At 35.1% G+C, this 13,249-nt stretch overlaps 1 protein-coding gene across 1 annotated transcript in view; it reads left to right on the top strand.

Annotated features, from left to right (window-relative positions):
• LRRC2 (leucine rich repeat containing 2) overlaps positions 1 to 11,005 on the top strand; it is a 73,559-nt gene extending 62,554 nt beyond the window's left edge. Inside the window, exons 6-9 of the mRNA XM_058044270.1 lie at positions 5,071 to 5,216; positions 7,300 to 7,455; positions 9,292 to 9,428; positions 10,956 to 11,005. Of these exons, the coding sequence (XP_057900253.1) occupies positions 5,071 to 5,216; positions 7,300 to 7,455; positions 9,292 to 9,428; positions 10,956 to 11,005 (489 nt within the window). The remainder of the gene's footprint in view (positions 1 to 5,070; positions 5,217 to 7,299; positions 7,456 to 9,291; positions 9,429 to 10,955) is intronic.
• Positions 11,006 to 13,249: the final 2,244 nt, after the last annotated feature.

The raw sequence follows: 13,249 nt of genomic DNA, 5'->3' as shown, positions 1-13,249 counted from the left end.
AGAGAAATATAAAGTAGAAGATATTTGCCACCCATGAATCTAGCAGCACCCTGCTGATCGTTAACCACCCTGGGATTCTTGGTAGTGGGGTTCTTAATGTCTTTCAAAACTCTTATACACTACTTATACAATTTAGCAAGCAAAGGAATTAATACTTATTGGCTACACTGTTCTCTTATTCTATTAGTCATGTGATTATCTCACTTGTAATGATTGTAAAGTCTATGTCCTTAGTTTTTCTCTTCTTTTGAGTTGGGTTTCTTGGGTCAGTGGGCTGTGAGTCGGTGCTCATGATCTTCCCCTGCAGGAACTACCTTTTATCCAGATGAACATAATTTCAGCACAGTTGCTGAGCTGGCTTTCCTGGAGCCCATAAATTCTGCTTTCTTTGTTGTCATTATCAGTGATAGATTCTTCACCCCAAGCTTTGTTAACCTACCCCAAGAGATAACACTCAGACAATAGCACCATCTTAATCTTATCTCAAGCTCCTGTAGTGGTGGCTTAATTTACCATCCAAATTCCAGGTATCCACAGAGGTCTTTTTAGAGGGGCTTCAGTGATTATGGATGCTATCCATACCATAGCTTGGGGTGATCTTTGTCTGACTAGTGATAAGCATATGAGCAGTTGCTTCTTTGCAGAGTTTACTGCAGTGTGAATTTTTTCCGGATGCATTGTCCAGGATGTAGTACCCAATCTCACCTCCACCAGGCTTGGAGTCAGTGCCATCCTGTCACTGATCTCGCCTCCACCAGGCCTGGAGTCATTGCCATCCTGTCACTGATCTCACTTCCACCAGGCCTGGAGTCATTGCCATCCTGTCACTGATCTCGCCTCCACCAGGCCTGGAGTCATTGCCATCCTGTCACTGATGTCACCTCCACCAGGCCTGGAGTCATTGCCATCCTGTCACTGATCTCACCTCCACCAGGCCTGGAGTCATTGCCATCCTGTCACTGATGTCACCTCCACCAGGCCTGGAGTCATTGCCATCCTGTCACTGATCTCACCTCCACCAGGCCTGGAGTCATTGCCATCCTGTCACTGATCTCACCTCCACCAGGCCTGGAGTTAGTGCCATCCTGTCACTCCCTTCTGTGCTTATCTCATCTCTTGGCAAAGTCCTTCCCCTTAACAGTGGCCTTAACAGTGCTTGAGACAGACTACTGTGATCTTTAAGGCATTACACAAGATACAACCAAATGAAGTGCTGTTTGATTTCATGTATTTTTGGGCTTCAGAGGGTTTTGTCACAAGACACATGAAATTAGTACTCTATTTCTAAGCCATTGGACTGACTGTTGAATGCCTTTGCCTTATCAAGTTTAAGAGTCCAGTTTAGCAGTCTGAGGGTGAACTGGGCTATAAATATACAACTATACCTTTGTGAAAGATATATTCTGCCTCTAAAGATTCTTGTACTAAGTTTCTGTAATTGCTGCTTTTATCCATGAATGTCAGTGAGATTAGAGTTTACACTTGCAGCTCAATGAAAGAAAAGATAGGCACTTGGTTTGAAGTCACCATATCTAAGTGGATGACTATGCAGTTTTCTCCTAGGGTGTTTCTTTTTCATATATATCCTACTGTGTTCAGCAGGTTAATAATGAATGTCAATCTATGGGAAACAATATATGTGATAGCCTACATTACTGAAGTGGTACAAATTTTCTCTGATGTCTCTTCTGAAATTTCTGGGCAAAAGCGTAATTTGTAATTCATGGATAGACATTCCTTTGCATATCTTATCATGTATTGACTTTGATGGGTTGCAGTTTCTGCTATTTACATGTCACTGGAAATTATGGTATTTTAACACAATGTTGCACCTTTTAATGTGTTGATGCTAAGTAGTAGGCAATTCATGGTAAATAAGCATGCAACCTTATGTGCAAATCCCTTTCACAGCAAAAAAGCAGAAGAAAAATAAAACCACAACCATTAATCAAATAACAGTTCAGTTCAGGACATGTCCTCTTCTTTCAACTGGAGGTTTAACTGCCAGAGAGAAAAAGAGGAGGTGGACCTCTACAATGTTATCTGAAATAATTCTATGAACAAAATTATGAATATAAATGCTGCAGTTTGTCGAAGAAAAGTAACAGGAATGATTAAACATAAGTACCACAATAAGTCTGTCAAGGTAGCTAGACTATTAAATATGGCTATTTTTTAGAAATGGAACTTGCATAAAGTCTATATAGTGATTGATTCAAAGTTGCATCATAAAGGAAAATAGTAAAAATTAATGTCAAACAGAAATGAATGATAACTTAAAAATTATATAGGACCCATGCTTGTTTGAAAATGAAATGTTGCAAATGGTGCAAAAATCCATCAGTCCTTTAAGAAAAAATAAAATACAGAGTGTTTTCTTCAGAAAATATAATACACAGCTACCATAATTTCCAATACATCATCTATCAAATGCATTTGTTGGTAACATATCATGAAGATATTAAATTAAAAACTCCATTAGGTTTCAACATACTCTAGAAAACTGACAGCTTTGTTAAATATAACCCTAAAAATACAAGTACTGAGGACTTGCAACATACACAATATAACTTGGCTCCAAGTGTTTTGTGGCATGCTGAGCCAAAATTTTTATTGATTGAGTAGATGGCCTTGTGTTTTGATTGTACATTTTTATGGGAATACAAACTGATGAAAGTGTATATTTTAATCTAACCAAGTATTAAAGTATTAAACCAATCTACATACCACACTATTTGAAAAATGAAAGAAACAACTATATTTCTTAAAAAAAGTAATACTGCTATATTAAGATAGCTTGTAATATTTAATTCAATAAAGCAATTTCAGGGAAGATTAGTTGAAGAAATATAAATTTACCATCTAATCTTAATGTTACCAAGTTATTTCAGTGTGATGGGTGACTACATGTAAAAGTAAAGTGTTTAGGAACTTGAGTGAACAGTAAAGAAAGTATATTTTAACATGTATCTGCTACTCTGTATTTAGAGGTTGTGGCTTTTCTTCTTTGGGGGTGGTTTAAGAATATTTTGGGTGGTATTTAAGCTTGTGGGATATTATTTTAGTTCTGTACTTGCAAAATTTTTGGGAGGAGAGTTTGTTGAAATACATGTATCAGCAGTTTTAGTAAGTTATTCTGAGTTTAGAAAAACTGAAAATATTTGCTCAGGATTTGCACTTGTGATAATAATTTAAAACCACAAAGTTATTTCAGTATAAAGATGGTGTCAGTCGTTTTCCATACTGTCCTGTTGCTACATTCTAGAAGAGTTGCTGTGCTTTCTGTTTTTCTGGAAAATAGATTCAGTATCTGGAAAATTTACAGGGTACGATGGAATGTTCATTGCTCTTAGTCAGTCCCAAAAATGACAAAATGGTTGGAAAGTAAAAAGTGTAACAATAAAATGTGTTTGCCTGCTCTGAATCTGTGGTGACACATATCCATGGTAATGACTCACCAGGACTGTTTTAAGACAGTAGTGGCGGGGTGGAGATTTTGAAATGATGCCTTTTACTTCAGGAACTCTGAACCTCTATTTTGTTTTTGAAAGATAAACTTCATTGTGTAGTCGTGTGTAATAGGATAGCTTCAGTAAACCTTCCTGAAAATATTTCTCAAGATGATAAAATTCTGCAGCTTATGAGGTTGTAACTGGAAAAAAAGAAACAGCAAGCAAATAGCACCCAAAAAATCCCAAACCAAACAAGAAACCTACATCCCACAAAAAAACCCCAACAACAACAAAAAACCCCAACACTACAAAAAAAAAAAAAAACCCCCAAAAAAACCCAAACCAACAAAAAAACCACCCAAAAAACAGGACAAAAAAACTCCCACCAAAAAACCCCACAAAAAGCCTCCATCAAAAAGCCCCTAAAGAAACTAGGTATGTCACAGCACCATGTTGTGAATATGAAGATTTTAAATACCAAGGGTTAAATTAAGATAAAAGTCTACCAGGATTGCAATAACAAGGAGCTGGGATAGATTATATAAAAAAAAACTCCAGGTCTTAATTCTTAATAATTAAAAAATAATTGTCAAGGATTCATAATATACTTTAGTACTTTATCATTTGTTCATATTTTATCTTTTGCTCACCTCGTGTTCTGCTCACCTTGGAAGTGATAAATGTGTTTGGTTAGAGGTTTTTTTTTCTGTATTCTAAGGTACCTTCAGGTAAAGGCCAAGGAAATTTTTTGCTGCTTTTTTTTCTGTATCATGATCTGTAGAGTTTGATTGTGGTGGTGACTGATGATTAGAACCTTAGAAATACAATTTCTATTCTATAATACTTTTTTTGTTAACATTTACACTCCTTTGACATTCACTTTAGCTAGCTGCATGGTTTTATGAACACGGGTAGAGTGCATAATTGATTCACTACACAGAGAACTCTATTCAACATATTAATTTCTTTAACAGGTATATTTTATATTTGTACTTAATCTTCATTGCATTTAGTGTTTGTTACATAAAAATAGAATTCTTTTGAAAATTATTTCAATAAAATATCTAGTGTACTTTATTATATATTTAGTTTGCCGTATGGAAGATGAGTTTTTAAAGATATTTGAAAAATATCTGGACCTAATTATCTGTTGGCTTAAATTGATAGTTTCATTTTCTAATCATGTGCTAGTAATACACTCTCAGTGCACAGTAGAGTTATAGTGAAGGCAATCTTTGTAATTTTGATAGGAGTTATCAAATCTTTGATTTTGAGAATGGTAACTTATTAGTTATAAAAATTGTCTTTTATTACCTCAGAACCAACTAATTTTCTGGTTCCAGACCTGTCATCTAAACCTGTAGGGTTTTAAAGAATAAAAATTTCATCCAATCCTCTGATGCTGTTGGAAAGTTGATGAACAATTTGGGAGGGTAGGGATTTCTGAATTACTTTTTTTATAAAATGATGACTAAGAGACAAGGCTGGAAAATGTCTGAGTAAAAAAAATGAATTCTTATCTTTCTAAGTGCTTTTAGAGGAATAAAAATGCTTGATGAATGAAATGTCTTCTTGTATTTGCAAAAAGTAACTAAAATAAAGCACCACTTCTTTCTAGCTAAGTAACCTGAAACAGCTCACGTATGTGGATGTGTCGGCAAACAAGTTCCATTCTATTCCAATTTGCGTGCTCCGGATGTCTAATTTGCAGTGGTTGGATATTAGCAGCAACAGCCTGAAAGATCTCCCGGAAGACATAGACAGGTAGTTTATATTTTAATTCAATGACAGGTATAGGAACTCTAAACTGAATTTATAAAGTAAAAAGCTTCCAAGGGACACTGTTGATAGAAAGTCACATTTGGAATACACATCAAGTATGTTTGCATAAAAATATTTCTGTTATTGATGGACTGGGTCTGAGAACAAAAGCTAATTTTACTACCTTGTTGGTGACAGTCAGTTAACAAAACATATTTTTTGCTGCTTTCATAATAATTTGTCATTTTATCTAGACATTGGTTTTTTGGGAAGTTCACCAGATATACTCTGCTCCAGTTCCAGTGCAGGGAATTCACTATATGGAATTGGCAGCAGTAACTCTCAGGAGGGTAGATGGGGAGGAGAAAGTGAACTAAAGCATTTAAGTTACACAAAGAGCCTGATAAACTTTGTTAATAAAGAAGAAAAATACTGGTAAAATTCAAAAACCACATTGATAATCCTCCCCTCCTACTCTGAAGGAAATACAAATGTATACACATATACTCAATCTCCCAGTTTAGATACTTTGAACGATTTTTTTAAAAATCATTCTGATCCCTTTACTGGGACTTGCTAGCTGAGAAGTCACTTTTCTTATCCCTGAGCTTAACTACTCACTCTAGAGTGCTGCAGCAACTTGGTTTATGAAACTTTACCTGGCCTTAAGTGAAAAAAACCAGACATATTACCTGAAGTTTATTAAAAATTATTCAAGATTATTTATTTATCTGGGAAAAGAAATTCCTGAGGCAGAATAAACTTCACAAAAAACCCATTCACTCCTAACTTTTGCAAGGCCTTTTTTGCTGGGCAAAAAGACTTTCCTGGGACATGGTGTAATCACAGATTATTCTGACAGAGGCACTGGTCTTAACTTGTGTTAATAATTCTCAACATACAACATAAGCTTGCTGTTTTTTCCCAAGGGATCTGACCAGAGATTTAACTAACTTCAAAGAGTTCCTAAGAGGATATTTTTCTTTTAAGGAAGGATACCCTCTCAACTTATAGACCTTTTTTCTCCCTGTAACCTATATTCCCTTAGCTTCAAATTATTCTCTTTCTACATTTTATCTTCTCCATTTTGTACTGAGTTGTCAAATTTGATGTTAGAATATCATAATCAGATGATATTGAGATTTTCTTTGTTTGACTTTGGGCTCATGTGCATTCAGAAGACTAAAAAATGTCATGACAAACCCTGCATCAGTAAACTAATACTCTCATGATTTTAATGCCTGTGGTGTCAAAGAACTTCTGTGAATTATCATTGTCTGTAATACTGTTACAACAATCTATGATTAATAAAGATGAGTTGACAATAAACTGAAGCCTTACTTAATATTTTTACCTGAATTTAAACAAACCACACGGGCCTGATAAGAAAAGCCTACCAACAGTGTTTTAAGAATGGACTCTTCCAGTCAAATAAGACAAATATTTTTCATCTATTTGCTATGCTCTTTGCCTTCTACCTAATATAAAGAATAAAGGCACAGGCACAAATTTTTATTGCATTAGGAAAAGCCAGGGGAAATAAAACAAAAGTTCCTCCACAAAACAGTGTCATTAAATTGATTTCATTGGGACAACTTGCAAGAATCTTTTGATGGGAGCTGGTCTTTCTCCTGCTCCCCACAGTATTAATTACTACTGAAAAACAATACATGGAGATGTACTGCCTACCACAGACATACCTAATTCATAGAAACCAGCCTATGGGCAGAAGTGTGACCTGCTGGCCTGTATTTTTCATTAGTTGCAGGATGCACATGGTGAGGCTTTATATCATGTTCTGTCCGCATTTTCTATATGAAAGCACAGTAAATTTTGTAACCTTTTATCCTGAGCATGCTTCTGATTACTTGTCAGAGGTATGCTATAGTGCTGACCCGGTACTGGAGATTTCCATTAAAGTTGATGAAATTTTGTGAAAATAGTGTTTGAATGACTTTTTAAGACAAAGACGTTCCATGCAATTGCTCCTGTTATACACAAGATCAAGTCAGTATTGCTATCTTGGCTGGATGTTCCTGTTTGAAGGAAATATTTTACATCATCTCTGTCTTTGACATCTTTACAGGTTAGATGAATTGCAGACACTTCTCCTACAGAAAAACAAGTTGACTTATCTTCCACGAGCTCTTGTCAATATGCCAAAACTCAGTTTGCTAGTTGTCAGTGGGGATGACCTGGTTGAGATACCCACAGCCATCTGTGAGTCAACCACAGGTTTAAAGTAAGTAAAAGCGAGAAAGAAAAGGAAACATTCTTAAGACAATAAGGTAAGATACACCCAGAAGAAATGCTTTCAGCAGAATGTTTCTACAAATTCTGACACAATTTATATCAGAGTGGTAAAGGAGGCACTGAAAAGATTGAAAATTACAGAGGACCTGCATTTTCATGACTTTCATCTACCAGTTACCCCTATTGTGCATCTCTGTGTCTAAAGTGCTATTCCTGGGTAGACTGGGTCGTAGCAGCTCTACCTCTGGAGCTGCAAAACTGTGCTTCAGAGTGGGACCAGTAGCCTGGAATCTGGCTCCTGACAAGCTCCGTGATGACAAAAGCATCTTGCTGGGAGAGGGAGATATGGCTAGGAAAATGTTGGGTAAGGTCACACGGGTTTAGTAGTTCCTTGCTGTAAAATACCATCTTATTGGTGCATGCAGGATAGGACTAAAAGACCTAAATTGTAGTCTGCAGTTACGGAGACATTGCATTTCTGCAGACAATGTTCATGTTTTTGATTATGGAACCGTTTCAGATTGAATACTGGATCTGGCTCAGAGTGGAGTTAGCTGTGGGTGAGATTACCTTTCCTCTCTTAGAGCTAGTCCTTGCACTGGTAGCTAGAAAGGTGCTGATAACAAACGCATCAGTGTTCTTAGCAGCTGCTGAACAGCGGTGGCACATCACAAGGCTGTCTCTCCAACTGTCCCCTAAGGAAGCACTGCAGGCTGAGGGTGAGCTGGAGGCTGCGAGGGGACACAGCCAGGACAGCTGGGGACACCAGCCAGAACAGTTGACTCCAATTGGCCAGTGGGATGTTTCATACCATATGGTGTCATGCTCAGCATATAAAGCTAAAAGAAGGGAGAGGGGTGGTGGATCATGTGTTATTGAATTTTTTGTCTTCCAAAGAAACCAGATAGATATACTGAATCTCTGTTTCCCAGGAAGTGACTAGACATTACCTCTTGAAAAGTAGAGAGTAATGTTTTTGCTTTGCTTTCCTTTTCTTCTATGCATAGGTTTTATTTTTCTTATTAAGCTTATCTACAATTTTTTTATTTGCTATTGTCCCTTTATTTGCTATTCTGCCTAGTTGAAGAGAGGGGTAGAGAGAGGTGTTTGGTGAGTACCTGGGCCAAACAAGTCAGCTGATCAGAAATTTGCAGCAATTCATTAGAATTTTAGAAAGCCATACGATTTGTTGGAATGTGTGTTCTTTTCAAAGCAATGACTGAATTTTTTTTCCTTCTTGGAGTAAAAATCAGAGATTTTTGGAATGATATGCACTTATTTGCACATGATATAAGTTGTTTATGTAACCACTTAGTTTTTCACACGCAAAATGTACCTTTACATTATTTTCAGTTACAAAGTAATGCATGTCCTGTCATGTATTGTAAAAGATGAGCAATGCAATAACCAAAAAATGGAGGCACATATTGCAGCTAAAAGATTCTGGGAAAATTCCAGATTGCTAGGAAATATTGTTAGGATTAAGTCCATATTGCTCATTAACAGATGGGGAAATTACAGTGTAGTCAGTCAGAACCTCTGTAATAAAGAGCTATACCTGTTATTACAAAGAATGATTTATGTAGATAGATGGAAAAAAGATAAACCTGATCGTTTTTATATGGAAAGTGGATTATAGAGAAAGTTCAATTTGAAATCTATATTTCTATAGTAGATGTATCCTAACTATGCCATAGTGCAAAATTGAGGTAATGTTTTTTATATTTCTGCTTCTGGCTCTGGTAGCAATTTCTAAACTGTCATTCATGATGGCCAGTGATGTTCAGCTGCCTGTACATACATTTGCGTGTTAATCTTTTTCTAGATTTGTAAGTCTCAAGGACAGTCCGGTTGAAACGATTGTATGTGAAGACACTGAAGAAATTATAGAAAATGAACGTGAACGTGAGCAAGTTGAGAAAGAGTTTATGAAGGCCTACATTGAAGACCTAAGGGAAAGGGGTATGTGCAAATATGCAGTAAGCTTTCTGCAAATGCACACATACATTGTGACACACATTCATTTTTAAGAGGAAAAGCAATGCACCCTTAAACTCTAGTTGTCTTTTATGGTATTAATAATATGAATATAAATGCAGACATATATTGTGACAATTCATTTTTAAGAGGACAAGCAATACACCCTTAAACTCCAGTTGTCTTTTACGGTATTAAATAAGACTAATAGTGAAATGCCAAATCTGCTTTGCTAAAATTTTGGACCCTAATTAACACCTTTGATATTGAACAAATGCATGCAAAATTAATTGCGTCGGTATATGCCTTAACCTCAACTGATTGATGGTGTACACAAAGAATATTCTCATTCTCTAGATTTACTTCTCTTGGGATTAGTATTAGTGATTTTGAATTTCTTAAGAACTGTTACTTCTCCTCAAAAAGGATAGTATATATATGAAAGCCTCATTGTATTGGTAGAATATTATTTGGCAATATTATCTGCTTGAAGATACTATCTATTTAACCACTGTACAATTATAGTAAAATACCTGCTTTTATCTTTATTACATCTGAAATATAAAGTTGCATCTGCAACTTTACATTTTTCTTCATGTTGCTGTTCTGTTTTTTATTTACCATCATTGAGAAATCCTTGTTTTCTTGAGCATTCTTTAATAAGATTTGTGAGGGAAAAAGGGGCAAGTTTCCTATGATACAGAATAAGCCATAGGCTCATTTTAATTCCTAAATAGTTTGTGTGTAGAAAGGACTTTTTGTGGAATGGATCTTACAGTAGATTTTCATTCCTTGCATTTAATTTAAGTAGTCTATATAGTGGTCCTGCAAAACCTGTTGAAAGAGAAATATAAAGAAAGAGTGTGACTTCATAATACTTTTCATGTTGTCATGCCAGACTTCTGTTCCTTAACATCTAGAAGTTGATCATATGAATATTCATTCTGTCTATTTCTAAATTGAAGCCTGCTATAAAAGTGCTGGACTCTGATAATGGTAACAACAGTGGTTAAAATGGAGGGAAGAACACAATAGAGGAAAAAACTTTGGTCATAATTTGACTTTAGAGGCAGCCATAAAATATGTAGTGATGGAGTTGTATCTACAGTCTTAGGAAACATGGGGGTATGACAGGCTGCCTGAAACCTGCCTTGACCCTATTGAGCACGGGCCAAGTTTATGCTCTTCTGGGGCAAAGCAGCTCAGGGATACCTTTTTCTTCCTTCCTAGACAGAACTTACTTCCCTGCTTTTTATGAGGAGTTTGGATCATTAATAACTTCTGTACTTCCCACTTTGGAACTTTTGTGCTATAGATAATTCCAATTTCTGCTTTTGAAAAACAGACTGTAGAAGGAATACCTTCTATAAAATATGAACCAGCACAGAGATAATTCGTAGAGTACCTTTGAAAGAAGACCAAACCCAGCTGTTTCTGGCTAAGGACTTCATTTATTTGTGCTGGATTACATAGCTGAAGTCTGAGATTTATTTCTTTTTTCTCTTTTTGCAGAGTCTACTCCTTCCTACACTACAAAAGTAATGCTCAGTCTCCAGCTCTGAAGATAAAAAATCCCTAGATCTCTACTGAATATCTGAATAACTCTTTTTATCCACCTGAATAGTAAACACATGAAAATATACATGGCCAGAATGACATCAAAATCATATTGAATTATTTACTTGTTTCTGTAGGCTTTTCAAGTAACTACAGACAAAATAAGGAGCAGTAGAACCTTCATAAGATGCTGTTTCACATTTTAAGTCAACATGTTTGTTTTCAACTTCCCCACAACAGCCACTAATTTGCATGTAGACCTGCTGAAAGTAAATATTCACTGTAATTAAGTATACACAGGCATAACTGAAGAATGAAGACATTGTATGTTGTAGCTGAAACAGTGAAACACAAAACGTGATCTTAGGAAGAGATTTGTTTTTATAAAAGGGGATACACTGATTTAGAAAATGAATGTGATCTATTGTTTTCTTAAGACCAAATACACTTTTAAGTATTTAAATATTCAAATGAGAACACACCCTTGGTTTGCATTTATATTCTGTTCTGCAAGAAAATTGTTCTTGGAATTTTCAGTTTAGATAAGTTTCAACAACTTTACATATAGAAACTGTAGCACTTCTCTTTTTATTCAAGTGTGCTTAAGCTCTAACTTGTTTTTGCAAATTCAAGTACCAATGTGAAATTTCTGTGGTAAGCAGTCTTATAGCATGGTAGTGTACTAAGTAAGACTTTAAGGCACTAAGCAGTGTCAGCTAATACTATCAGCAAAATGATTTTGCAGGTCTTATATTAATGGTTTCAGATCACAGCATTTTGTGGACATCTGTTGGAATTTTCCAAGTAGTGTAAGAATGAGTTTTCTGGTAAAACATTATTTTGCTTGCTATTTAATTATCTGTTTATATACAATTATTTGTGTATATAGAGTAGAGTTGCAGAAACCTAGTTTTAAATGTATTTTGTTTAATAAAGCAAAATTTTTAATCTAAAAAACTTGTGACTTTGAGAATTGAGACTCAAATTAGACTCAAATTATAGATTTTAAATGATCCTAAACTTATGAGTGCAGTTAGGTGGGACAATATTTACATCTTCATTTTTTGTTATGGGTGATCTATTTTCAGTTTTGTGCAGTAGAATGTCACTTAAGTAGCTATATTTAAAACACAAAGCAATGAGGGATATGTTCCTCAGGCTTCCATTTAGAAAAAGAACTTCAGATGTTTTCATTTCAACATTGTAGCATTCAATCTTTTAAAAGAAAAAAAAATTAAATAGTGGGTGTGTTATTTCCACTTACAGTCTTCTGCAGTTATATTACTATCAAAATATAACCCACTCAAAATGGTGTCTAGGTGTTAATGCAGATTTTAAGCAAGTTCTGATCCAGAGGTAAGTTTAAAAAAGTTAGAAAAATTGGCATTGATCTGGAGCAGAATAATAGAATTTTTTTTTTAAATTATTATTATGAAGATATTGAAATAGAAAAAAATAGTGCCAAAATGATCTCAGAGAAATTAGGCTATGTGAAAATATCTTACCAAACTTTCTTTTATTGAAATTATAAATTTACTTTATTAACTATTGATATTGATGTAATAAACTTCTGTAAGACATCTATTCTGATGCTGGTTGAAATGCTATTTCTAGAATTCTCTTATAGTCTAATATGATCCACTGAAAATTATAGGAATGGAAGTCACAAAGGCTGTGTTTATAGAATGGAGATGCAACTACAAAACACTAGGGATGCAAACACAGTTAACAAAACAAAAGTGCCTGTGTAAATTCTACCATCAGCAGTATTGGATAAATAACAGAAAGCACATTAATAGAGAAATCGTTAGTCTTTAGCATTGCTGCTAATCTTACCCAAAAATTTTTTGCTGTTCACAGATAAGAGTGCTAAAAATAATTTGGAGACAGAAACAAAAAAATAGCATAAATAAAATCCATGCATTTTTAAGTTCATTGAACAGCATTGTTCACAAGTCCATTTGCTTGTCAGTACTTACAAATGCAAGATCACTGTCTAGAAGCAGGATTTTTTAACGAAGCAGGCAAACATAAGGCAGAAGACTAAAACTTGAACACACATATCTGAATTAGAAACAAAAGGTCTGTTTTTCCATAAAAGTAACCATGGAATTACTTAAAAAACACAAATTCTCAATCGCCAGCAATCTTTAAGTTCAGGTTAACACATTCCTAAAAAAAAAATCTGTAACAATTAAGTCATGGAAAATGCAAATACAGGGGTTCCAAATAGTATTCTCCAACTTGAC

Source organism: Melospiza georgiana, chromosome Z (assembly GCF_028018845.1).
Source record: "Melospiza georgiana isolate bMelGeo1 chromosome Z, bMelGeo1.pri, whole genome shotgun sequence".
Taxonomy (NCBI): Eukaryota; Metazoa; Chordata; class Aves; order Passeriformes; family Passerellidae; genus Melospiza; species Melospiza georgiana.
Note: the sequence above shows the minus strand (reverse complement) of the source record. Positions and strands in the feature narration are given on the sequence as shown.